This window comes from Canis lupus, unplaced genomic scaffold (genome assembly GCF_011100685.1).
Source record: "Canis lupus familiaris isolate Mischka breed German Shepherd unplaced genomic scaffold, alternate assembly UU_Cfam_GSD_1.0 chrUn_S1151H1324, whole genome shotgun sequence".
NCBI classification, from domain to species: domain Eukaryota; kingdom Metazoa; phylum Chordata; class Mammalia; order Carnivora; family Canidae; genus Canis; species Canis lupus.
The window spans coordinates 1-27,726 of NW_023329973.1; the positions used below are offsets into that span (position 1 = coordinate 1).

At 37.5% G+C, this 27,726-nt stretch overlaps 1 protein-coding gene across 1 annotated transcript; it reads right to left on the reverse strand.

Moving 5' to 3' along the window:
* Positions 1–395: 395 nt before the first annotated feature.
* LOC119878189 (rho GTPase-activating protein 20-like) lies at positions 396–27,718 on the reverse strand. The gene is made up of 6 exons (XM_038588902.1): positions 27,667–27,718; positions 25,145–25,217; positions 15,481–15,648; positions 7,458–7,607; positions 4,754–4,795; positions 396–474 (listed from the first exon to the last, which is right to left on the reverse strand). The coding sequence occupies exons 1-6, from the start codon at positions 27,710–27,712 to the stop codon at positions 468–470; spliced, it is 486 nt and encodes a 161-aa protein (XP_038444830.1). The 5' UTR covers positions 27,713–27,718; the 3' UTR covers positions 396–467.
* Between the last annotated feature and the right edge of the window lie 8 nt (positions 27,719–27,726).

A 27,726-nucleotide genomic window follows, 5' to 3' on the forward strand; every position in this document is an offset into this window, starting at 1 on the left:
GTCCAATAGGAGGGGAATATTGAGAAATTTAGAGAACAATTTAGAAACAAAAAAAAGAAATTTAGAAACATTGTTATTGTCTGTATTTAAAATATATACAATAAACTGCATGTTGTTATTAGCACTCTAAAATTATAGCCCAATTTTAGGCTATGACTTTGAATTTTCAGAAAATTTAAAATGGGAATATAAGATAGCACTCATGTATAAGCTAATACTATAGCTTTGCTGCCTTCAATTTCTAAAGTTGGAAGGACAAAATATGACTGTTATCTACAATAATCAGCTGTCTTATGATGGGAGGTGCACAACACACACATACACATACACACACACACACAAATCTCAAAAGTCAAAGTTGGTTCGTAAACTAAAAATAGTTTATAGGCAACTTACGGTTATTCCCAGCATTGTTAGTAACATGTTGATAGTGTCATTTGCCGTGTCGGAATTTGTCACTGTTATAGTTACGGACTGTAAAAAATAAATAAGAAAAATTGCTACAAATTTTTTTTAGATTTAAAGCATGTGACCAAATAATTGTCAAATTATTATCCATACTCCAAAGGTAAAGCTTGTTTTCAGGTAATGACAAAGTAAAGCACGTGTAGAACACGAACCCTTAATTATATTTTCATTTTTTTTATGTAACATGAAGCTAGTAGGAAACATGTCAGTAAAACATATATTTCCCTCCAAGAATTTGTGGCATACAAAATACAGCAGCTGAAGCAAGGAAGAGAAAAACTGAGAATTCCAAGAGGGCACTTGGGTGACCCTCAGCTCCATAAGGCTATTTCCAAAATGGTGGGAGGGGGATAGTATTAAAGGAAGGCACTAGATACTTTCCTCTCTTACTGAGTTGTGTTTGTATAGTATGGCTTAGTTCCTTTGTAATTACATAGTCGGTTTCAGTAAAATCAGATAAGAACTGGCTATGAAAGACACTTTTTTAAAAACTACTATTTAGTCTGTATTTTCTTTGTCAGGCATCATGATTAACTAAGACTTCCATTGTTGCAATCTGTTAAGACAAATAAAACCAATGAATCTAGGAAATGAGACTGGAAATGTTAGAAGTTTATGTTCTATTCACAACTCTGCCAGTGAGTAGATACTTATAATAGCTCTCTATCAGACCATACATTGAGAAACTGCTCCATACAACTAGGAAAAGTTTACAGAAAATTTTCTGAAAGGGGTTAATAGGAATCTGAGATGGATCTATAAAACTATCTCAATTACAAAAGTCATTTTAAAATAAGAGAATATGTAACCAGAACATTTACTATGCATACAGTTTTTGTAACATTTTTAGGCAATGGGGCCTGTGTCCTTCAGGAAACAGTGCATAAAGAAGAAACAGCACAAGTGGACACTCACAGGCCTTGAAAATATTAAAAGCAAAGTTAAAAGATGCTCTTTCATAATTCATTCCTTGTCCTTTCATTGTATTTTTCTTCCTATGAATTGAATGCAATTACTTGATATCACAGATGGTCCAAAAGTAATTCAATAGTCATTCAAATAGTCATTGAAATAGTAATTCAAGGGATGTATGTATATTTTCCTGCATGTTGTAGGATCTCCCAACAGACAAATTCCATTAGAAGGAACTCTCTCTAAACAAATAACTTCAGAAAAACAAACTATTTTTTGAAATAATTCAAAAGAAAAAGAAAAGTTAGTTTTTGTTCATGAGTCAAACTGTTACTTAATATATGAAGAACCAGGAAAATGAGATCAATTTTCAAGAGCTGAAGCCACACCTGAGATGATCTAGATGCTTAGACTATTAGCCAAAAACAGCTATTACAATAATGCTCAATGATACAAATGAAAATGTGCTCACAATAAACAAAAATAGAGGCATCTTAGTATAGAAATAAGAAGTATTTATGACTTTTCCTTTTTTGAGAGGAAAAATATTTAAAAATAGAAATTTTTATCTGAAAAAATATTTTTTAAAAATTTATTGACTAGGCTACATTGCATAATGGAGATGATGAAAAGAAGTCAGTGATTTGAAAATAGATACTAGAAATTATCCAGTGTGAAGAAGAAAAGGGGGGAAAAGATTGAAAAAATTAACAGAGCCTGAGAGATCTCTGAACAATGTGAAAGTGTCTGATATGCAAATGGAACTGTCACAAGGAGAGAAAGAGAAATAATGAGGAAGGAAATATTTGATGTAATAATGATTAAAATTTCCCAAATTTGGTGAAGGCATCAATTTATAAATTCAAGAAATTCAGAATATGTCAAATAGGACAGATTCAAAGAAAACCATGCTTAGGTACTTCCTAGCCACACTGTTAAAAACCAAAAATAAAGAGAAAACTTGAAAGCAGCTAGAGAAAAAATGACAAATCACCTACTGAGGATTAATGTTTAATCACAGACTACTCATCAGAAAGCATCAAGAGCAAAAGACTGGACATCTAAAGGACTAAAAGGAAAAAATCTGCAAACAAAATTCTACATCCCCAAAAATATCCTTCAAGAGTCAGTGTCAAAAAATAAAGCCATATTCAGATAAAAGAAATTAAGTAAATCTGTTTGCACCAGTTTTGCACAAGGAATGCTAAGAATCATCTTTCTACGATGAAGTGAAACAGTGCAGTGGGAAACCTGGATCTTTAATAATGGGTGAAGAACATCAGAAATGTTTATTTCACCCAAACTATACCTCAATAAAGTTGATTTTTAAAAATTCAAGGTAATTTTCCAAGGAAAGTTCTGAATGTAAACCACTGCCACAATTGATATCAAAGGCAGAGACGAGAATGTGCTCTGCTGCTAGAGAATTCTCTCTCCTTCATGCAGTGCATCTAGCCTGCACTTAGCAACAGATCAAAATATTTGCATGGCTTTTGCTTTATCCAGGAATATCTTTTTTTTCCACCTTCAAATAATGTTTTGTGTGATCTAGAGCTACTTCAAACTATAACAACAACCACAAAAAAATGCATTTAAAGATACCCAAAGTATCTTGTTCATCACTGTAAATGTCTTGGCTACTGTACTACAATTTCAGAAATCAAATTTTACACACAAAAACTGGGCCAATTGGTTTGATTTTTTTCTCCCCACGGTATAAAGAAATTGAAATAGAAATATGCTGATCCCTTAAAAGTGTCATCCCTCTTAGTTCAATTCAATCCTGATATTCCTTGGAACAAAAGACTTTTAAAACTCTCTGCATTTGACATAACTACTCAATGAAACACCTGATCCTTAAGTGGATCCTGTACTAGAAAGGAGACATTATTGAGGTCAACTGACAAAATGAGAATGGGAATGGCAGAGTAAAGTATTATGCCAAGGTTAAATTCACTAAAGGTGATAACTGTAGAATATCTTTATTCTTAAGAAATGCTTAGGTTTAAGGAAAAAGGGCCATAGTATATGTATGACCCTCAAACGTAAGTATACACATACATGTAATAGACAGAGAGAAAGAAAATAAGTGATAAAGCAAATGGAATAAAGTGTTACCAATAGGTGAATCTAGAGAAAGAGTATACGGGGTCTTTTTGTATTACTTTTATACTTACAACTTTTCTCTGAGTTTATAGTTATACCAAATAAAATATCTGGAGGGGAAAAAGGACTGTGGAGACAATCCAGACCATTCTGTATGTAAGTGGTGGCCACTGGGGAAAAAATGGTTGATTCTAAATCACTGTATTACAAGCCACTATAAGCAATTAGAAGGATCCAGAGAAATGTTATAGACACTTAACATCCGATACTCTTTCCTTGCTTAAGCACTGTAGTATGTATTCCTCTTGCTTCATATTACCTAGGACGCAGTTTTTAGGTCTATAAAGCAGTACATGGAGAGGGGGAAAATACATTTTTCCTCATGGTACTTTTCTAAATATTCTCTCTCTCCTACCTTTTGCTCTCTCTTTCTCTCTCCCCAACTCACTGCTTCCTCCCTCTCTGTGTCTCCACCTCTATCTCCATCTTTTTCATTCAGTCAGAATTAGGAACTCAGAATTAATTGTTGGTCTTAAAAATACTCACACAGGCACAGTTCTTGATGTTCTCAGTGAAGATTTTGAGGAGAATGCTTTTTTGGCTGCTCCTTCTCTTTGGCTAGCATGATGTACCTAATCGAATTGATAGTAACCCAAAATAGGAGTAGGATAAATTACCTTACTTTCCAATCAATTTATGTTGATCATGTTTTCAACGTACTTTGTTATTTTTAAATGCATATAAATAAGCTCAGCAAACCCAAATTTTGGGTCAGAAGGAAACATGCAAAAATATTTCAGGAAAATAAGCTGTGACTCGGAAAACAATGGATCACTCTCGTCATGTGAGATTTGACCAGCAGATCCAGTCACCAAAGCTTTCCTGCCTAGCTAGACCAGAGGGCATACTAGCACCTTCAAATGTAGGAATTAGAAGTTGCTTTCAGCATTACTCGGTAGGGTAAACTGCACTTATGGAAATTTAATATATGTTTTGAGAATAATGTTAGCTATAATCATGAGGTTGGAGAGCGGGGGAAGAGAGAGTGATAACCAGAATTTCATAAAAAATAAGCAATATATGCATGTAAAGGAGAGCAGGTTATTTGTAGTAATGGCCAGGGTACAATTGAATAAGAAATCATTGGAGGATAGTGTAACAATTTCTACTAAGGGAAGGGAACATAGTTTGGGGGGCACTGCTTTGAAGAGATCTACATTTTTTCCATCATGGGTTAAAGACTTATAATAATACATTGACAAAATACCTTTGAAGGTAAGAACGCCATTTTTCCTTTTGTTCTGAAGAACTGCAATTTAAAAATGAGAAGAAAAAAATTGAGGAACGTACAATACTCCTACTAACATATTAAGATCACCATTCCAGATTAAAAATATCAGGAGCCCGTTGTTAAGGGATGTGGATGTGTAAATTGTACTCCCCTTAGAGTTGGGCTTTTGGTGGACTCTATTAAAGCAATGGGAAGTAGATCCTAAAGAGGAAGAAAAGTTGATTTCAAATCTGAAAACTTAATTGTGACTATGTGATGCAAGCTATGTGATCACGGGCATGTTGTTAACCACTTTGATATTTAGTTTCCAGAACTGGAAAAAGGTTAATTATAGCTCAGAGTGTTCCTGCAGCTGCAAGGGCTATTCGGATATAAAGAATATTACCATTCAAATTAAATCACATTTAAGAAATTTAGCAATTTGATGGAACTGTCTTGGCTCAGAAACAAGAATATCTTTTTCAGAAAAAAACACCTGTAATATTTTTATTTCTTTATACATATGGCAGATTGTAATATGTTAAATTAGTTCCTAAAAACCGTATTCTTCATCACTGTGATCTTCTGAGAAAGATCAATCCCCTGATGCAAAATTACTAAAGATCAGTATGTTCTCTGCTAAAATTTTCACAGCATTTAATATCCAAAGTTGCAAATGTCTTAAGGCTCATTCACATGTGGGCTTATCACTTACCAGCATTTTTTTTTTATTGTGGTAAATTACACATAAAAGAAAATTGACCATAGTGACCTTTAGTATATTCATCGTTCTGTGCAACCATCGTGACTGAACATGTTTATCACCCCAAAGCAAACATGTGTCTATTAAGCAGTCACTCTCCCTTCCCTCCTGTCCCTAGCTCCTGTTCCACATTTTGTATATTTGTTGATATACACTTGGTTTCTTTTTCTTTATTCTTTCTTTCTTTCTTTCTTCTTTCTTTCTTTCTTTCTTCTTTTCTTTCTTTCTTTCTTTCTTCCTTCTATCTTTCTTTCTTTTACTATTGTCAACAATACTGCTACAAACGTTTGTGTATTTTTTTTTAATTTTTATTTATTTATGATAGTCACACAGAGAGAGAGAGAGGCAGAGACATAGGCAGAGGGAGAAGCAGGCTCCATGCACCGGGAGCCCGACGTGGGATTCGATCCCAGGTCTCCAGGATCGCGCCCTGGGCCAAAGGCAGGCGCCAAACCGCTGCGCCACCCAGGGATCCCCCAAACGTTTGTGTATTAATTTTTGCATGGACATATATTTTCCTTTCTCTTGGATATGTGTCTGGAGGTCATATGTAATTGTGTTTCACTTATTGAGGAGCCATCAAACTGTCTACAGTGGCTGTCACATTCTATAATTCTACCAGCAACACTACTCCCCACCCTCTCCATCACCATTTCAGGACCTGTCGCATCAAGAAAGTAGAATGCCCATTAGTGTCCCAACCTGCCTAGGTGCATAGACACAGCTTCTAGTTACTCATGCCAATCCGCAGAACAGTAATAATAATCAATAACAAAAGCATTAGGTGCCAGATGTTGTTATATGTGCCTTCTATCTATTTATACAGCCTTTTTAACTAATAGTTAAATGGCTTCCACATTTTCCTCCTATTAGGGGGAAATTTTTTTTTTGGACACTCCCCTACCAAACACTTTATATATTCCCTTTTTTTTAAAATTCCCATTTGAAACTCTTTCCTTCCACTTGCAACCTGGAGAAGATATTAAGCAATGGGAACTGATGATCTTTATGCAAAAGAAGACCTGCAGAGAGGATATAAATACATGTTTCTTCCTAATAAGATTTGAAAATTTTTCATTAATTCAACAGCTGCATTATAGGATTAATAAATTAACAACTTGTAAAGATTTTGTTGTCTTACATTTATGATGACCTGTGAGATTTTGGTGGAGTGGGGTGAGGAGAAGAAAGCAGTGTGTTAAGTACAACCGCATAAAACAGGAATGAGGCTTGGGGTGTGGATGTTTCAAACAGAGATGCAAGTGTGGCATGATCCCTGTAAACTCAGAGGTGTCTGCTCAGGATATCCAGGGTCGAGATCCACATTCCCCATCCTCTTGTCAGCCTAAAAATGTGTCTTACACAACTAAACTCTACTCAATGGAATCATATTTTGTTTTAGATCGTCACCAACTAAGATAATCTGTACACAGCAATTCAGGCAACCTAGTATCCAACGGCATGATCAATTTATTTGTATAATTACATACTGATGTTAAGGGAATTAACTTGGGAGTGTAAAAGCAATTTTTCAAATTTAATTGGACCCTTTAATAGTACTTGCTCAAGAAATCTATTCCGGTGATTTAAAAATGCAGATACTCCCTGGGAATCAGAGGGCAGGATCTTGGAGAGGAGACCTTGAACCTCACTCTGTTGATTCTCCTTCCACAGAACTAGAACTCCTAACTCCTCAAGTGGCTATTAGAGCCCATTTGAAAAACCATTGATCAAAACTGAAGGAAATTACTCCAGTAGTTCCCACTATACATTATCTACTTGTTTCCATGTGGATATAAGCACCTTCTTAGGCCAAGTACAAGGCAAAACAAGTGTCATGGGAGGTCAAAAAGTGAGTCACCAGCTTGGTAGACAATAGATTTCAATGTTATCCTTTTCAAGCCATGTAGATACAGGACACCAAGGCATCGGTCTTACCTGAAGGTGGCCACAAAGTTTACCGTGGGCCAGCCCAACACAAAGGACCTCCCAGAACTGATGTTGGCATCTCCCACTGTATCCATGCAGTTGGCAATCCACATGGTGTTCAGTGGTATTTTCTTTTTTATCTTAAAGTTTTTCTTATACCTAGAAAGATCCCAAACATGACCTCTGTTAGTTCATTTCAAAATGTTATGGGAACAGCTGTGTTCATTAGAGACCAGTTCTCACTGCTCCGGGGCAAATCAGGTCTCCCACATCTCTATTACCCTCTGTGCACACACAGCAAATGGTTAGATGGGCCTTTGCAATGTGTGTGTTGAGCAAACTCTGGCTTGGAAAACTGAAAACACTCTAATGGCAGCAAATAGCCATATTTTTGAATGGTGAGTGTTGAGTAACCACTGTATATTTTAGAGCTTTGTAGGAAAACCATTAATTCATTTGCTATTGCTGGATTTGTTACCTATTACACATAATTTTATGGCTATTATTGCAGTTAATTATTCATTTATGACTTGCATACTTCAAAAAGTGTTTGAGGGGCTGAACAAAGGTACATGATACATGACTTATAAAAATAGTTATACAATTTTTTTCTTAAGAGAGACAAACCAAGGGCACCTGGGTGGCTCAGTCAGTTAAGCATCCAACTCTTGGTTTTGGCTTGGGCCACAATCTCAGGCTCTTGAGATCATGCACCTGTGTAGGGCTCACCACTCAATGAGGAGTCGGCTTCCTCTCTCCCTCTGCCACTCCCCCCACTCATGCTTGCTCTCTCTCTAAAATAAATAATTAAATAAATAAATAAATAAATAAATAAACAAACAAACAAACAAACAAACAAATAAATCTTTTAAAGAGTGTGAGGGAGAGAGATGAAATCAAAACAAAAAAAAACAAGCTTGGATCAGAAAGATTTAAAAGTTACTTTCAACCTTAATTTAAAAAATATTTTCTAGCCCTTAAAGCATAGGTTATTTTCAATTTGCTTTCTTAAAATTTTGTCCATACCATTTTCCCATAGATTCTGGCTAAAACAAAAAAATTGTTAGCCTACAGACTGAGCCCAACTGAAAAATCATCCATCCATCCATCCATCCATCCATCTGTCCATCAATCAATCCAAGATCAGTGGTTCGGAGGTCTTATATGTAAGTCATGGATACTTCCCATTTCTCTGAGGGGTAAGAAGGGGTGAAATGGGTTTTTGATAATTTCTGCCTAATCTTCTTTGACCTCAAAGATAAAAACCACCATTGATTTATTTTGGTTGATTAATTAATTGATTAATTTGGTTAATTCACAACTTTGACTCGCAGGTGGGCTTGAGATTTAAACAGTTACAAGTCCTATAAGGAATGCCTGGGGAACTTGGATCCTCCACTCTGGAACTCCTTAGTATTCAGAAACACATGTGGAAAACACTGAACTAAACTGAGATGAAAGACACCTCATGTGCAAAAATCCCTATGACTCCACTGATTCATGGAAAAATTAGAGCTAAAACTCTTCAGTGGGATTTATGAAATAAAAATAATCTTTTAGGAAGCCCACTTGAAGGATAATGTAGATTCAAAGCTTAGGACACAATGAATATAAATATGATGGATACCAATATCTTTCCATATTTTTTTATTTCAACATTTTTTTATTTCAACATTACAGCCAAGTGCCTGTATCTATGTGCTTGAAGATTTTTATGGAACATAGTCAATTAACAGATAAAATCATTTTTCTAGATAGTAATTCAAAAGGCATTGTCATGTCAAAAATATATGCCCAAGGGGAATGATAGACAGGTATCTGCTTGTTTTTACAGATTTTTTTCTTTCTAATATAGGTATCTGTGTATATACAGACACCTAAGATCCTGTGTGGAAACTTCCAAATACATTGACCTGGAAAAAGCCATCCAATAACCTTAGTTCAATAAAGCACCAGGATTAGTTGAACCAAGGAACGATCCTAGAGCCCAGAGTGTGGTTTCTACTCTCCTATAACGTTTTGAACACTTATCATATGCCAAGCTCTGTTCTAAATATTTTATAAATATAAATATAAAAATTTAATCCTCAAGCAACTACACTAGATGGTCTCTATTAGCTCCATTTTACAAATAAGGAAACTCACAGAAAGTTTAAATAAATTGTCAAATGCAGGAGACAGGGTTTGAACCCAGACAGCCTAACTCATAAGCCCATGTTTGTAACCACTTGACCGTGAAGTAACCTTTTCATCTTTCCTACCCTCAGCCTCATTTCTGTCCCCAGAGCCATCAGCCCAGCTTTCTCATGGGATTTATATTGGGAGTGAGAGGATAAATCTCAAGGCATTATATTAATAAAGCCAGTTGCTAGCTTGGAAATATTTAAAACGTGTTACAACAAAGCTTTGTACTTCAATAGATTCTTCTAAGGTCTTACTGTGTTTCTTTACTCTCAATCACTGACCCAACTGGATTATCTCAGCAGAAATTAGAAAGCGATAATCTACTGTAAACTGACTTAAGAAGAAGAGGAGGAGAACTGCAGTTTTTATTTCTAAAAATAGTCATTTATTATAGTTGTATTAACATGATGTCCTTCTTGCTTTCCACTACCTTAATCTTTATGCCAAAAGGTAAGCCCCAGTGAACTGGGGAGTTTTGCAGAATTCTAGGGAGATATCCTCTGTTCTAAGATAGAGGCATTCTCTTACAAATGTTGGGAGCAGGGGTCATAGTCTATTCTGTAACTATTCGTCATTTCACGACAGTGAGTTAATAGTCATCTTCATCTTTTGACCAAATTAAATTCATTTTTTATTTCATTTCTACATTCCTTAATAACTTATTAAACTCAACACCAAAGAAACAAACAATCCAATCATGAAATGGGCAAAAGACATGAACAGAAATCTCACAGAGGAAGACATAGACATGGCCAACATGCATATGAGAAAATGCTCTGCATCACTTGCCATCAGGGAAATACAAATCACCAATGATACACCACCTCACACCAGTGAGAATGGGGAAAATTAACAAGGCAGGAAACAACAAATGTTGGAGAGGATGCGGAGAAAAGGGAACCCTCATACACTGTTGGTGGGAATGTGAACTGGTGCAGCCACTCTGGAAAACTGTGTGGAGGTTCCTCAAACAGTTAAAAATATACCTGCCCTACGACCCAGCAATTGCACTGTTGGGGATTTACCCCAAAGATACAAATGCAATGAAACACCGGGACACCTGCACCCCGATGTTTATAGCAGCAATGGCCACTATAGCCAAACTGTGGAAGGAGCCTCGGCGTCCAACGAAAGGTGAATGGATAAAGAAGATGTGGTTTATGTATACAATGGAATATTACTCAGCTATTAGAAATGACAAATACCCACCATTTGCTTCAATGTGGATGGAACTGGAGGGTATTATGCTGAGTGAAGTCAGTCAGTCGGAGAAGGACAAACATTATATGTTCTCATTCATTTGGGGAATATAAATAATAGTGAAAGGGAATATAAGGGAAGGGAGAAGAAATGTGTGGGAAATATGAGAAAGGGAGACAGAACGTAAAGACTACTAACTCTGGGAAATGAACTAGGGGTGGTAGAAGGGGAGGAGGGCGGGGGGTGGGAGTGAATGGGTGACGGGCACTGGGGGTTATTCTGTATGTTAGTAAATTGAACACCAATAAAAAATAAATTAAAAAAATAACTAATGATGAGGAATGTGATGTCTAAAGAGGGTGTGAGCTAAGTTCAGTCCCTTTTTCTAAATTCTTCACGGGTTTCTACTAGTACAAATATCTTAATATTTTATCAAATAGATACTCTTCTTTCTTTTTTAAAGATTTCTTTTATTTATTCACGAGAGGCACAGAGAGAGAGAAGGCAAAGACATAGGCAGAGGAAGAAGCAGGCTCCCTCTGGGGAGCCTGGTGAGGGACTTGATCCCAGGACCCCGGGATCATGACCTAAGCCAAACGCAGACACTCAACCACTGAGTCACCCAAGGGCCCCAAGTAGATACTGTTCTTAAAAATAAAGTAATTTTTATTTTAATTTTTAAAGTACTTTAAAGTACTTTAATTTTTAAAGTAATTTTTATTTGAAAAATAACTTATTTAGTATTCTAATGAATACCAAAAATGATAAGGAAGATTCCATTTGACTTCAATTCTTGTGAACACAAGTTTCTAGTGTATGAAAGAAGTGAGAAAAATCCCCAATTTTCACTATTAGTAACATCTTGTACAACAAGAGAAATAGAATTTCTTTGTGAAGAAACAAACATTTAATTCCCCTCATTATTACACACAAGCCAAAATTCACTAATTCTGACTGAAAAATAGGTAGAAATTAATCAACTATTCAATTTCTGTTAAATTCTGTAGTGTCAACCTAAAGATGAGAGAGTCTCCAGCTGAAGCCTGAGGGTGAGCTGAGGTAAAATGGAACCTGGGTCAGCCTACCCCCTTTTTTATGGCTAATTGGAAAAATTAGGCACTAAACTCAGATTATTCATTTGAATAGATTGATTGAGGGTATTGATTCCTCCATGTAAGACCAAGGCATGACAGGGATGAAATATGTTTTTTTATTTCAGGGGCTATTTCTTCTTAGTTTTTTCCTTCTAGAAAAAAAGGTAAATTTTTTCATATTAACAGTGATCAAAAATATACCAAAATATTTACTATGGGAATGATCTCATAGTAGTTTTCTAAAGATTGTGGCAAGCATTAAGTGCTGCTTGCTACTGCTATGGATGAAATTGTGTCTCCCTCCCACTGCTTTCCCACCTTCTTACCATAAAGCCCTCTCTGCCAGTATCATCATGTTTGGAGCTAGAGCTTTTGAAGGTAATTAAGTTTAAATGGGATCATCAAGGTCAGGTCCTAATCCAGTAAGATGGATGGTCTTGTAAGAAGTGGGAGAGATCTGTATGTGTGTACATACATGCATTGAGGACATGCCTTGGGGTACACAGTGAGAAGGCAGCCGCGTGCAAGCAGAAAAAGAGCTCTTACCAGAACCTGACCATGATGATATCCCGAACTCGGAATTCTAAAAATCTGTGTTCTCTCTATATCAAAGACCTTGGGTTAAATATGAAATTAACATGCCTGTGATCACTTACATTTTCTAATATTACCAATGTATAATATAAAGTATATAAGATAATCTTTTGGGAACTGAGTCTCTTTCAAAGAACATTAACAAATAAATTGATAAAGATTTTGTCACATAAAAACCCTTGAGTAGACATAAGGACATATCTCAAAAGCAATATGTGAAAGATGAAAAATGTTCAACTTGTTTTGTCGTAATGAACCATTCGAAATAAAAATTCAGCCCTTCAATAGATGCAACTCTCTAGTGGAAAAACAACACTATCTTTATATAAAAATCTTTTTAGTAGAACATCATAGGCTCTGTAAAACCGGCTGAGAGGTAAGCAGCACCCAGGACAATAAATAGTTCTAGTAAGAAAAGGAAAGTCTTCTCCTGTCCCTAATGCTATAATAATTACAAAGATAAAAGAAAAGAAGAAGAACATATTCCCCTTGTAAATTGAATATGAGTGGTCTGCAAGGTCCTAAGAACCAGGAAATGAGTTTGCTATTTGTTAGCATGTCTCTTGGGCTAAGGATGGAAGGGTACAACATGGTATGGAAGGAAGAACATGGCCTTCTGATGAAGGCAGGCCTGGGTTGGAATCTCTTGCATGATTTCCCTATGTATGACTGGACCATTTCTGAGACTTCCTCTGTTCCCATTTTCATCTCTGCAGCCTGTGGATGATAAAAAATATGGGCCTTGGAGGGCTGTGAGAAATATTTTCTTTATTCATGAGAGATACACAGAGAAAGGCAGAGACATAGGCAGAGGGTGAAGCAGGCTCCCTGTGGGGAACCCGATGTGGGACTCGATCCCAGGACCCAGGGATCACGACCTGAGCCAAAGGCAGATGCTCAATCACTGAGAAACCCAGGTGGGTGAGGCATCTGTGATGTTCCTAGTGTGGTTCCCAGCATGCATCCCACATATTTTGGTCTCCCATACTCACCTTGGTTAAATAAAGAGAATGGTAACTAGTCTGCATTTTTAAAATAATGACTTGGCCTTCTATCAGGAGGAAGAGAGTCTTTCATATGGACCTCATGCCAAGGCCTGGACATTCCTTTTCTCTTTGTCCTCCTTATGACATCACCACCTTCAAGGTTACATCTATGGGCAATTTCCCTAGTCTCAAATATATTTTACTACTATCTTTGACTCTGATTTTTTTGATAGCTATACTTGCTTCATTTTTCAATTCACTAAGCATTCTGATCTATTTCTTACCAAGCAGATTGGAGTTAGTTGTTCACTCAATGTAAAGGAAGGGTTGATTTCAATAATGAAAGAATCTAGGTGTTCATGGAATGTTGTATGAAATTCAGGAAAAAAGAGAGAATAGAAATGGTAGCATCACATAGTGAATAAAAGCCTGTGCTTTGAAATAAATAGACCTGATTTCAAATGTAGACTCTGTCCATTACTAATATGGTAACCTGGGCAGATCCATTAGACCTCTGAGCATCAAGGTTCTCCAATATAAAAATACTCCCATCTCACAGGGTCATTGTAAGGTTGGACAAAATTAGGTACATAAAGTTTTTAGCATAATATCTGACATGTAGTAAGCCCCTGATAAATTGTTATTAATGTAACTCAGATGAGTATATCATTTTGCCAAATTATTACTAGCATGTCGTACCTATGACATGGCATAACTGAGATCTAGGGTGAAAGCAGTAAAAAAAAAGAGGGAGTTAGTTTTTTCTCATGACCAAAAAACTTCTTGATATTTTGTTTGTGGGAGTGTTCTTGGTCTTCCACGTTTTGTGAATAATGCAAACAGAGATGGAGTAAGTAAACAGGTGACCTTCCATGACCTGCTCCCACACGTTTATTGAGCAATCATCATGTTCTAGACTGGATATTCAATGCATTTGTGTTCAGGGTTGAGAGGAAAATGCACACAGTCAATTCTTTCTCCTACATTCCATCTATCTGCTCCATCTTTTTTTTAAAAGATTTATTTATTTATTCATGAGAAACACAGAGAGGAGAGAGAGAAAAACAGAGACACAGGCAGAGGGAGAAGTAGGCTCCCTGCAGAGAGCCTGATGTGGGACTCAATCCTGGGTCTCCAGGATCATGCCCTGAGCTAAAGGCGAAGCTAAACCCCTGAGCCACCCGGGCTACCCTGCTCCATCTTTCCTTTTTACTAAACTGCTAAGATAGAGCCCTGATACCATCCATCAGGACTATTGCCTCCCCTAACTACTCTCTCTGATTCCACTCTTGCTTACCCATCCATCTATTATCTAGCAACAGTCAGAAAAATTTGCTGGAAATATAAATCAGATTTGGTCAGTCCCCTAATTACAAATCCTTTGGCAAAATATTTCCACTTTTTTACCATGGCCTGTGAAGACCCTGTGTGACTAGACCCCTGAGCATAGTATCATATCTGATAGCATGGCCTATGCTCTGGGCTCTAGTCAAATCAGGCTTCCCTGAGCCCCTCTCTCTGAGGGTCAGGTTGTACCCACGTAGACCTGCAAGTCCCTCAGCCTCGATGGCTCAGGCACATTGTCTGGGAATGTGGCTGCTTCTCCTCTCATAGATTTGGTTTTAATGCTCCACCTCAGAGAGGCCCTCCTAGACTATTCCTCTCTAACACGTTCCCACCCTCTCCGCACAGCCCCCTATCCACCTTCTATCAGCAGCACTAATCATTATCATTCCCCCTCTTATTTTATCATTTGTAAGTCCCAGGCAGGAGAGACATTGGTCTGTCACATTGTCAATTGTATTTGCTGCAGGGACATGACACAAAACAAGACCTCCAGAAGTACTCATGGAATGAAGGACTCAAGCATTGGCAAACACAAAAGGGAAAAAATGTTATGTTTTCGTATAGTAAGGGTTAATGGGAATGCAATTTTTTTGAGATTCACAAGAGCACGAAACATGGTACACCTACTTGGTATTAGACATCAGTAATAAATCGCTGTACAAGAAAAGCTGCCACTTCTGCCTCCTCCAGCCTTTCTTGAGCTCAACGGGGCCATGGATGAGCAAGGTACGAGTGGCACCCTCAGATGATGTAGTGCTTTCGCTGTGGGTGTCCACCTCCACAGACGAGGTCTTCCTGCAAGACATCAAACACAGAGCAGTTAGTTACTGGTCAAATACACAATATAGTTTAATGCCAAGTTTCAAGGTTCACACAACACTAAAATGTAGTCTCAACCCCCAAAGCAGAGCTCCAGAGCTCAGAATCAGGGATCCCTGAGTTACAGAAAGCTATAGAAAGAGGTGAGGTCACTTGGGAAACTGATGCAGAGGGAGGACAGTTTCAAGGACAAAGCCCTTGGGCATGCGAACACTTAGAGGTGTGGTGGAGAAAGCTGCAGAGCTAATTGTGAGCCATTAGGTAGGCGAGAGCCAAGAAGCCAAAGGTAGAGCAGATTACAAGAAGGAGAATGAACAACAACAACAAACAGGACAACTTGTGGCCTAATATAAAATAAAACAACGTGTGAAGAATTAATTACAAATTGCTTTTATGTTAAGATAAAATGAAGATAACTGAAGATCCTGGAAGTTGACCCCCATCTTATCTAATTCAATATTCAAAATTGGGGTAAAAATTCTCAAAGATCAACAAAAATATTGGAAACCTCAGAAAGTTTCTGAACACAAGAGTTTAGCTATTACTTGGCTGAGCTCTGACAGGACTTCCTGGTCAAAATAGGTAATAAAACAACTCAATTGAGCAGAGTGTAAAAATTCTTTCATAACTAGGACAGGTATTTTCATAGACCCACTGAAAACTGTCTCACAGAGAGAGAGAGTTGGCTCTCTCATGGAGCCAAGAAAGTGTCTCCGCCTCCCCCAAGGATGTATAAAGCCTGCTCCCTTCTGCTCAGCAGCACTGAATCTTATGAACAGGAGCAGCTTCTCAGGAAGCTGGTGCTGGAGTTACTAATTAGTTTCTATGTATTAGAGGAAACAAAAGAAAAGAACAGTTCCTGTTATTGCCGGTCTGTTTGGATGGTCAGAAATAGTGGATCAGAAGACTACCTCATGCGCTGAAGCCTTGAATGTCCACCTGTAAGCTCAGCGTGCTTTCTGATTGACGGGAACATCCTTTTCTCTTCAATTCGCGGGACGGGAAATCGAGTGAGTCTACAGCACTTGGCAGAGTACTGTCAAATGCTTGAAGCCTGAAGATTCCGCAGCGGTCCGCGGTCACTGCCATTATGATGTCACATATTCAAAGCTCATGTTGTAACTGCCAAACTGACATACTGGTTTCCTTATCTTGGCCTCCAAGTTTTGACTTTTTAAAAGTAATCATTTTATTTTGAGATAACTGTAGATTCATTTGCAGCTGTAATAAATAACACAGAGAGATGACATCAGTTTTTTTACAGATGGAGTCTTCCAGAGACACTTGCATCACCACAAGGGTCCTTCCTATTCCCCGATTACAACCACACAAATTTCTTTCCCCCTCCACCACCTCTTTAATCCCTGGCAATCACAAATCTGTTCACCATGTGTATAATGTTGCCATTTCAAGAATGTTATACAGATGGGATCACATAGTTTATGAAATTTGGGGATTTCCTTTTTCCCATTTGATGTAACTGGAGATTCATCTAGATGGCTGCAAGGATTCACAGTTCATTTCCTGGTGTCCCTTAGTAGTACATCATGATATGGATGTATCACAGTTTGCTTAACTACCTGTTGAAGGAGTTCGAAGTGTCTGCAGGTTTTGGCTGTCACTAATAAAGCTACTATAAACATCTGTGTACAGGTTTTTGTGTCAGCGTGAAGTCTTCACTTCTCTGGGCTAAATGCCCAGGATGGGAAGAGCCAGGTCATATGCTAGGTATGTTTTTTTGTTTTTGTTTTTGTTTTTTTTTTTTTATAGTTTTATTTTTTATTTCTTAGGAACTGTCCAACTGTTTTCCAGAATGGCTGTGCCATTTCACATTCTCCCCAGTACTGTGTGAGTCATTCAGTTTCCCCTCATCCACACGAACATTTGGTGTTGTCATTTTTTATTTTAGCTATTCTGATAGCTGTGTAGTGTGATATCTCACAGTGGATTTCACTTGCATTTCCCTAATGGTTAGTGATACTAACCATTGATTTGCCACCTGGACATCTCCTTCAGTGTCAAAGCACCTACAGGAGCCTGTTAAAAACATGTTACATGAAGACAGTGTTCCCTTTCCACTAGGAAACTGATGGTTTTACAGATTAGGAGGCTCCTGCGCATACAGGTTGGACTCTGAATCCAAGCAGCCGTGACATAATATGAAGGATTCAAATCCAACTGACTCAGGAGGTCACACAGCCTCTTGTGAGGGCCCCCCACCCCCACCATGGACAGTGTCTTTCTTTGACAACTGTGGAGGACAGAAATTTGATCCTACAGACAAAGTTTGTGGTTTCCCTTACAGGCTCCTGTAACAGGCATGTGAAAACCTATCTTTTATGCCCCACTAGACTCTATGGACCTCAAGGAAAGAGTCTATGTCTGATTTATTATTAAATTCACACAAACATTGGCACATCAGAGGAATAAAAAAATTCTGTATTGAACAAGTGAATGAAATAGTTTTCTGGCAGGGATGGACAGGGAAAAAGGCATGACATAAAATAGTCTTTCTCTTATTTACTTTATTCATTCAACAGATAGTGTTTGGACCTGTACTAGGAGAAAGGCACTTGATAGGTCTGGGCAACAGGGAGCCAGGCCCAACTCCTAAAAACAGGATTTAAGTGAGGAGGGGGAAGACAGATATTAAACAGAGAATGTCATCAATAACTGCCTAACACAACCTCTGGAAAGTACTGCAGAGGAAAATTAAAGATTGAGGTGAGAAATTTAGGGAGGGACTTGACACCTGATTTCAATTATGGAGAGGAAGGCTTCTTTGACGAGCTCATTTGAAATGACCTTTAAAGAATAACTTGGGATTACTTAGAAGAGAGAAAGAGGAAGGAAGGGGGAAGGGAGGGAAGATACATTTGTCAGTTGAAGGGACAGAATGTGACTAACTGATGTTTCAGAAACATGGAAGACTTTGCTGGATTGGAGACACAGGCAGAAGGTTCAGGAGAGTGAAATCGGCCTGTAAATTAGGTAGAGGTGAGAGCACAAGTCCTGGTAGTCCTTTTAGACTTTATTAAGGCTTCTCATCTTAAAACCAAACTAACACAGAAGTGGCATGTAGATAGTGGCCTCCAGGCTTCTCACCACATTTATTTATTTTTAAAAAATATTTTATTTATTTGAGAGAGAGAGAGAGAAAGAGACAGAGAGAGAGAGAGAGAAAGAGACAGTGCATATGCACAAGAGGTGGGGGCGGAGAGAGAGAGAGAGAGGAAGAAGCACAAATGGTGCTGAGTGTGGATTCTGAGCTGTGGCTCTGTCTCATGACCCTGAGATCATAACCCTGAGCCAAAATCAAGAGTCAGAAAGTTAACCAAGTAAGCCACCAGGCACCCCTTCTCACCACTTTTAAAGGACAAGTGCTAGTCTGGCCATGCTTGACTGTATTTAGAACCATGGAGGCTCATTGGGCAACACTTTCTGGCCTCCCATCAAGCACCTGTCAAAATCTATTTCAGGTAAAAAATAATCTATTTCAGGTAAAAAATATAGGCAGACTTATCTCTGCACCTTCCCCAATTCTCAGATTATGTCCCATTCTCTGCATCTCCCTTCAGAGAGGTTAGAGATTTAGAGGCCGGGAAAACTTCTCTCCTTTTAGAATCTCGTCCTGTTGATCAATTCTGATATGCATCAGACTCACTTGGGAGGCTTTTCAGGCACTCATTCTGAAACTGCCTCCCCCAGAGGTTCTGATTCATCAGATCTGGAAAAAGCTCTTTGAGTGATTCTTACATGTAACCAGGATTGTGAGTCACTGGTTTTAAGGAATTAATTGAGAAAGATACAGTGTTTGATAGTATCTTCTCCTTGTAGTAAAGCAAAGGAGAGAAAAGTTTGTCTGAGAAAGATAAAGGGAGCTTCTTTTACCAGGTCACAGTTACCTTTGCAGTAATAGCTAAAGCTTAATTTCTCCCATAATACCATTGTGATTTATTTTAATTTGATGAATGAGCTCTAAATAGAATAATAATGATAGGGTCTGTTTTCTTTTTTAAAGACTTTATTTATGTGTTTATTCATGAGAGACACAGAATGAGAGAGAGAGAGAGGCAGAGACACAGGCAGAGGGAGAAGCAGGCTCCATGCAGGGAGCCCGATGTGGGACTCCATCCCGGGTCTCCAGGATCATGCCCTGGGTTGAAGGCAGCGCTAAACCGCTGAGCCACCCGGGCTGCCCTGGTCTGTTTTCATCTATTTCACCGAACACCTATGTTTTCAGCCTAAATATCAAATAGAAGAGATACTTTAAGGTGATCATTATGCCCATAATACCATATTATTGATCTATTGTCAATTTTTGTCAATACCATACTGTTTTGATTATTACAGCTTTGTAATATATCTTGAAATCTGGGACCGTGATACCTCCAGTTTTTTTTTTTTTTTCTTTTTCAAGATTGCTTTGGCTATTTGGGGTCTTTTGTGGTTCCATGCATGCTTATGAATTACTTGTTTTAGTTCTGTGAAAAATACTATTGGTTCTTTGATAGGGATTCCATCAAATCAGTAGATTATTTTGAGTATGGAACATTTTATTAATACTTGTTCTCTCATCAATAAGCATGGAATATTTTTCCATTTGTGTTGTCTTCAATTTTTTTCAATATATATATGTATTGAATGTCTTCAATTTTTTTCAATATATATATATATATATATATATACACGTCTTTCACTTCCTTGTTTAAATTTATTTCTAGGTATCTTATTTTTGGTACAATCATTAATGGGACTGTTTCTTAATTTCTCTTTTTGTTCTTCATTATTAGTGTATTGAAATGCAGTGGGTTTCTGTATATTGGTTTGTATCCTGTGACTTTCCTGAACTCATTTATCAGTTCTAGTCCATTTTTGGTAGAATCCTGAGGGTTTTCTACATATAGTATCATGGCACCTGCAAATAGTGAAAGTTTTACCTCTTCCTTACCCATTTGGATGCCATTTATTGCTTTTTCTTGTCTGATTGCTGGGGTTAGGACTTCCAGTACTATGCTGAATAAAAGTAGTGAGGGTGGAAATCCTTGTTTTGTTCTTGATCCTGGGGAAAAGCTCTCACTTTTTCACCACTGAGTATGACATTAGCTATAGTTTTTTTCACATATGGTCTTCATTCTGTTGAGGTATGTTCCCTCTAAACCTACTTTGTTGAGTTTGTATCATGAATGGATGTTGTACTTTTAAATGCTTTTCTGCATCTATTAAAATGATCATGGATTTGACCCTTCTCTTGTTGATGAGATGTATGATGTTAATGGATTTGTGAATATTGAATCACATTTGCATACTAAGAATAAATCGCACTGGATCATGGTAAATGACTTTTTTAATGTATTGGTGGATTTGGTTGGCTAATACTTTGTTGAGGATTTGTACATGTATGGTCCTTAACCTCCACGTGTTTGAAGGCCTTCCAAGCTTCTTGTTGTGATTTAGTTCTAATTTCAAGGCATTATGGTCTGAGAATATGCAGGGGACGATCCCAATCTTTTGGTATCGGTTCAGACCCGATTTGTGACCCAGTATGTGGTCTATTCTGGAGAAAGTTCCATGTGCACTTGAGAAGAATGTGTATTCAGTTGAGTTTGGATGTAAAGTTCTGTAGATATCTGTGAAATCCATCTGGTCCAGTGTATCATTTAAAGCTCTTGTTTCTTTGGAGAAGTTGTGCTTAGAAGACCTATTGAGTGTACCAAGCACTATTAGATGTCACCAAGTATAAGTGTATTATTATCAAAATATGTCTTAATTTTGGTTATTAATTGATATATTTGGCAGCTCCCACATTCGGGGTATATATATTGATAATTGTTAAGTCCTCTTGTTGGATAGATCCTTTAAGTATGATATAGTGTCCCTCTTCATCTCTCACTACAGTCTTTGGGGTAAGTTTTAGTTTATCTGATATAAAGATGGCTACCTCTGCTTTCTTTTGAGGACCACTTGAATGGTAAATGGTTCTCCAACCTTTTATTTTCAGGTTGTAGGTGTCCTTCTGTCTAAAATGAGTCTCTTGTAGACAGCAAATAGATGGGTCCTGCTTTTTTATCCAGTCTGAAACCCTGCGCCTTTTGATGGGGTCATTAAGCCCGTTCACATTCAGAGTTACTATTGACAGATAGGAGTTTAGTGTCATCATGATATCTATTCAGTCCTTTTTTTGTGGATTGTTCCACTGAACTTCTTCTTAAAGGGGAATTTTAAGAGTCCCCCTTAAAATTTCTTGCAGAGCTGGTTTGGAGGTCACATATTCTTTCAGTTCCTGCCTGTCTTGGAAGCTCTTTATCTCTCCTTCCATTCTGAATGAGAGCCTTGCTGGATAAAGTATTCTTAGTTGCATGTTCTTCTCATTTAGGACCCTGAATATATCCTGCCAGCCCTTTCTGGCCTGCCAGGTCTCTGTGGAGAGGTTGCTGTTACCCTAATATTCCTCCCCATAAAAGTCAGGGCTTTCTTGTCTCTTGCTGCTTTAAGGATCTTCTTTTTGTCTTTGGAATTTGCAAGCTTCACTATTAAATGTTGAGGTGTTGAGGGGTTTTTATTGATTTTAGGGGGGGATCTCTCTATTTCCTGGATCTGAATGCCTGTTTCCCTTCCCAGATTAGGAAAGTTTTCAGCTAGGATTTGTTCAAGTTTTATCAATTTGGTTGATCTTTTTAAAGAACCAGCTCCTGGTTTCATTGATCTGTTTTATTGGTTTTTTTGGTTCTATTTCATTTATTTCTGCTCTAATCTTTATTATTTTATTTCTTCTGCTGGTTTGGGGTTTTATTTGTTCTTCTTTTTCCAGCTTCTGTAGTGTAAGGTTAGGTTAATACTTTTCTTGCTTCTTGAGGTAGGGCTGGATTGCTCTAAAGTTCCCTCTTAGAACAGCTTTTGCTGGATTTCAAAGTTTTTGGACCAGTGTGTTTTCATTTTCATTGGTCTCCAAGTATTTTTAAACTTCTTCTTTGATTTCTTTGCTTAAAATTTTAAATCTTTGATTACATGTGTTCATCAGAAAACATTATGTAATGGCAAGAGCACGAGGTCTGGAATCAAATTACGTAGTTTTAATCCTTCCTCATAATTTACTACCTACATGACACTGGGTAAACTAGTTACACTTCTGAAGCCTCACTGTTATCATTTATAAAATCCGGATGGTGATAAAAGCACCTGCTTCATAGGGCTGTTATGAGAATTAAATGAGATCATACCGCAGAAATCTTAGTATGATATCTAACAGAGTAATCCTTCAAATGATTTACTTATGCTTATAGGAGACAATGAGACTTTTTATTCAGAAATAGTAACAATATCATGAGTATTCTCCATGACCAAAGATAGGGAGAGATTGTAGTAATGCCAATTGAGTAATGCAAATTGCCAAGTTCTTTGCCAGGCAGTTTATGGACATCATCTCATTTCCTTGCAGCAGGTTTGTGAGGTAAGAATCATTATTTCCACTTTATAGTTGGAAAAACTGAAGTTTAGTAAAGTTAAGGCACTGAAAACCACATACCTAATAATTCATAGAGTCAAGTTTGTCTAATTTCAAAGTCCTATAATATTTCCTTGCCTAAAGAATGTTTCCCTCCTGGAAGAGGAAAGAAAATATATTTTAAGCCACATCCCATTTAGGTTGGCTCACAAATTATTTAACTTAAACATAAGTGAGTGTTTTCATCAACTGTCAGTGTTTACGTAAGGTGCCCATGTCCCACTCTGTCTCTTCTCCCGGAAATGGCTGGTTGTGGATCCCAGAGCCACTGCTAGTACCATGAACTGACTGTCAGACAGGAAATTTGCAAAGCTCTCAATGTGGATAGGAGATTCCTGGGACTTTACAGAACAAGATCTTAGGTTTTAGACAGGCTGGGAGTAAGAGTCAGGACTGTGAAAGCCTAATGATTCCCCTCCCAATGTCCAGTGGTTCACATCTCATTGATAGATACCAGGCTATGAATTTGTGGCTAAACATTTCCACTGCCTTCTAAGCTTGATACCCATCCTGGATCAGTATTATGAGTAATCTCTATCCTGATTCTGGCACTCTGAATTTTCTACTACCACTAATTGATCTCTATAAAGAAGGAAAAAAGGGATGCCCAGGCCTTGGCAGTTGAGTGTTCACTCTACTACCCTTTGCTGCCCTCTACTGACCATATCTGGAAATTACATTTAACCTTCCAGGTCCATGTCCCAAAGCAGATAGAGATACTGCAGTGAGTGAAACCAGGCACACAAAATTTGAGATGCACCAAAAAACTAAGTAAATAAGATATGATATTTTAATTTAATATTTTTAGAAGTCAATTTTCAAAAGATACATGATGAACAAACTACCAAAATGTACCCTAAAACAGTACTACTAGCTTATGTGTACAAAGACCCTGCCATCCATCTTTTCATTCAAGAAAGAAGTCTAATACCACAGTAGAAAATCATGCTACCAGTGCTGATGAACCTTTTTCATCACTCGCATATTTGGGAAAAAGACCCATAAAATTTAGAATAAACCAAAAAAAAAAAAAAAAGGTGCAAGTGGAACAGATATTATAACAGTAGACTCCGAGGAAAACAAGAGAAAGGAAAAAAAATTAAGAAAACAAAACCAACTAACATCTTTAGAGTCAAGAAGCCAAAAAGAGGTGGCTATGAAATAAGAACAAAGGCAGATAAATATTTCTTGTATATTAAAAGTATCATCGACCAAATTGAATTTAATAGAAAGTCTTGAAGATTGAGTTCAAGGAATCCCATTTGACCTTGGCACTTGGAACATTCATCTTTCAGTTTTCCTGACCTAAGGTTACCCTTTTTTTCTCAGTAACTAGAGCTATTTAGTCCTTCAGTAAGGAGTAATTTTAATCATTGGAATAACGGAAATGCTATTTTAATTTGTAGAATCAACATACAAACAAAGCTTGGAAGACAACAACTGTAAAAGAGAATCTGACTAATAGTAACACTGATAATATGAAACAATGGAAGTCTGAATATTAAAGCAGCAGAGAGATATGGAAGATAATGTCACAGATTTTTCTCACCTATTTATTTATATAGCAAGAAATCAATTATATACTGTCTAAAATTGATGTAACAAAATAGAGTTTAAGTATACTCTTTAAAATGATAATCACCAGAAATATCAAAGCAATGTAACTGGAAAAACATAGACATGGATGGATCAAAGAAATAAGTTTCTCATCTTCCAATAGATGCTATCTAAAGTTGATAAACAAGATAAAAGGAGAAAATCAAGTATTAACATATATTTCAGAGGTACTGTGATAACCACCAGGAGAACAGAAAATACTTAAAAACAGGGAGCTGGAAATGAGTCGGGGAACAAGTTCAGGCTGAGAATTTACTTTTCACTTGGTATCATTCTCTACTGCTTGATTTTTAAAACGTGTGTATGTATTAATTTTAAGTTGAAAGTTAGAAGAAACAAAACCAACTCAACTTTTTGCAGCTGCAGCTCTTGGCACCACTTCCTTCCCATCTGCAATCTCTCTCCTCACACCAGTAGTCAGATCCTATGGAGGCAGGAAGGAATAAAAGAGACTAGAAAAAGTTTCTGTCCTGAATTTTAGTTTTTTTTTGGAATCTTTTTTGTTTGTGCTTGGGTTCTATCTTTTCAATGGTGGTGGAACTCTTTGGACATACTAACTTTGACTACTTTAATCTGTGATATCTAGAATCTCCTTAAAGTTTTGCTAAACTTGTTATCCCTTCTTTCTTACTTCTTGACAAAAGACTAATCCTGATCATTGCTCTTACTGTGATCACAGTATTTTATTTTCTTAGAATCTTGATTCTGGCCAACTACTGCTTTGCCTGGCCCAACTCAACCTGCCTAGGTAGGAATGAAATGTCTGTGGAAAAGAGATGACAATTATCATTTTCAGAATAAATGAAACGTCATATACTAGTAAGTTAAACATAGTACTAAGGGAGTAGGGTGATGTTCATCATCCCATTCCTCATGCATTTACAGAGGAGAGTGTACTTCCCTGTTCTAGAGAGAACAGACTTGGAAGAATTTGGGAGTAGAGGTTTCTCTAGACTTGTGGTCTCACAATCTTGTACCAAAGTAGCCAAAACATGAGACACAAGACACAAAAAAATGAAGAAACCAGAATACCTATCTATATTTTTGAAGAAGGCAATAATGTCTCAAATGTCACTCTCTGAGAGAAAGTAGGTAATATATATGGGAGACCCGGGACACATCACCAAAACAAAACAATAACAACAGCAAAAGCAAAGGAATACCTATATTAATATGTGGAAGCACAACTATTGATGGGCACTTTCTGCTCAGTCATACAGATTCAACAGGCCGTGGATTCAGTGCTGGTGCGCTGGCTGGCTTGCCACCAGACTGAGACCCAGGTCCTCGCTGTCTCCAGACATAGGTGCTACTAAGTTATCTGCTGTGCTCTGATAGCAGTGTCAGGTGACATTACATAGTCACTTAAGTGGGGTACCACAGTTTTGTTTGTGACAACTTCTATAGTGGACAGTTTCTTTTGTGATTGCGACCCCTTGGAGACTAGAACTAATTAGAGATTGAAGCAACTTTGAAGAAGAAGCTGAAGAAGCTATACTCATTCCGTGAAATCCCAGGACACAGCTGCAGCTATAGGAACCTTGGCTCTGAGTAAAAGCCTCTGGCTGACACGAGCCAATTGTATTAAAATGGAGAGTGAGAGCATTTGGACTTTAATAAAAGCTCATAGAGCTTTTATTTGCAAGGGGATTAGTTTGTGGGGAAGTTGAGTAACAAAAATGAGTTTCATATTGTTCAAATTTGGGACATTTTAATATGGATATAGTTCTCTGTATTCATATCATAAAGTCTGGTGAGCTATTTTGGACAACATGACTGGGCATAATTAGTGATAAGAAATAGAATTAGAGAGTGAACTTTCAGCTTAGTACTATCTGACTCATGGTGCTAGTCTTTTATGGGCAAAAAGCAAAATGCCCTTCAAGAAGTCCCAGAAGGACTCTGTGTAGGGAGAAGCAGATTGGGGACTGTGTGTGAGCAAGCAGCACTGTGAGCATACACCACTCGGTGAGAGGGACAGCTGCCTGGTCCCCTTCTGATGCCTGAGTACAAAGGGTTATGACATGTTTCTCAGCCTTCCATCATGTGTACACCACCTTCATGACTTTTCTACAAATACATGTTTTTAAGTATTCAGCATGGACTTTACAATCTTTGCTCAGGGTAATATGTGTTAAAACATGTTAGGAAAAAAAACAGGTATCTTTCTGACTACAGATGAAAATACATACATAATTACTAAAACTGAAAAAAATATGCCTGTGAGTATGCTACTTAAACAACTCACATGATGCCAGTGGAACCCACAATGTAATATATTTAAAAAATTAAAAAGCTGGCAAACATTCAGAGGGATGCGCGTTATTCCCCTCTTCAGGATTCGACTCCAATCCTGATGACAGAACATGGTGTTGGAGAAGAGATTTGGGGTCGCTCTCTTCACTTTCTCACACCATCCCAAGCAACGTAGAACAGACCTTTTTTAAGACCTATAGAAGCTGTGAGAGCTTTTGTACTTAAAGTGTTTCTTGGTCCCCTATTGGAGTGGGCTTGAGTGAGGACAACTGCAGTTTGGCCATCCCATGGCTTGTTTATGGAGATGCAGTAGCAAACCCTGTTTTGCATGAGGTCTAAGCCTCTACCCAGCTTACCAGGGAACCCTATCATTTGGATGATAACATACATTTCAATTGCCTTCTGTCTCCCCTTTCTCAAACTGGTTCCAACCCGTAAAGAAGTGCAAATTCCAACACAGCATGTAGTTACAAAAACAAGTGAAAGAATGAGAGAAGAAAACATTGATGGAAGAAAATGCATGATGCTATTATACAGCAAAAATACTATGTATATATAAAATTTAATGATAGCTTATTTTGAAAAAGTGTTTTTAAAAAATGAATGCAACTCAATACTCAAATAGTGTTGAGTTCTCCTTCCCCAACTTGCAGGTAGAGTCATGTAGTATTCCAGTC

Bases quoted from the DNA above. Each gene is read 5' to 3' on its own strand.
- LOC119878189 (XM_038588902.1), bottom strand. From the start codon at position 27,712: ATGACTCTACCTGCAAGTTGGGGAAGGAGAACTCAACACTATTTGA. The intron at 25,218-27,666 runs GTATTGAGTTGC...CTGCCTCCATAG, and splicing joins GAGAACTCAACACTATTTGA to GATCTGACTACTGGTGTGAG. The intron at 4,796-7,457 runs GTAAGACCGATG...TTTAAATTGCAG, and splicing joins AACTTTGTGGCCACCTTCAG to TTCTTCAGAACAAAAGGAAA.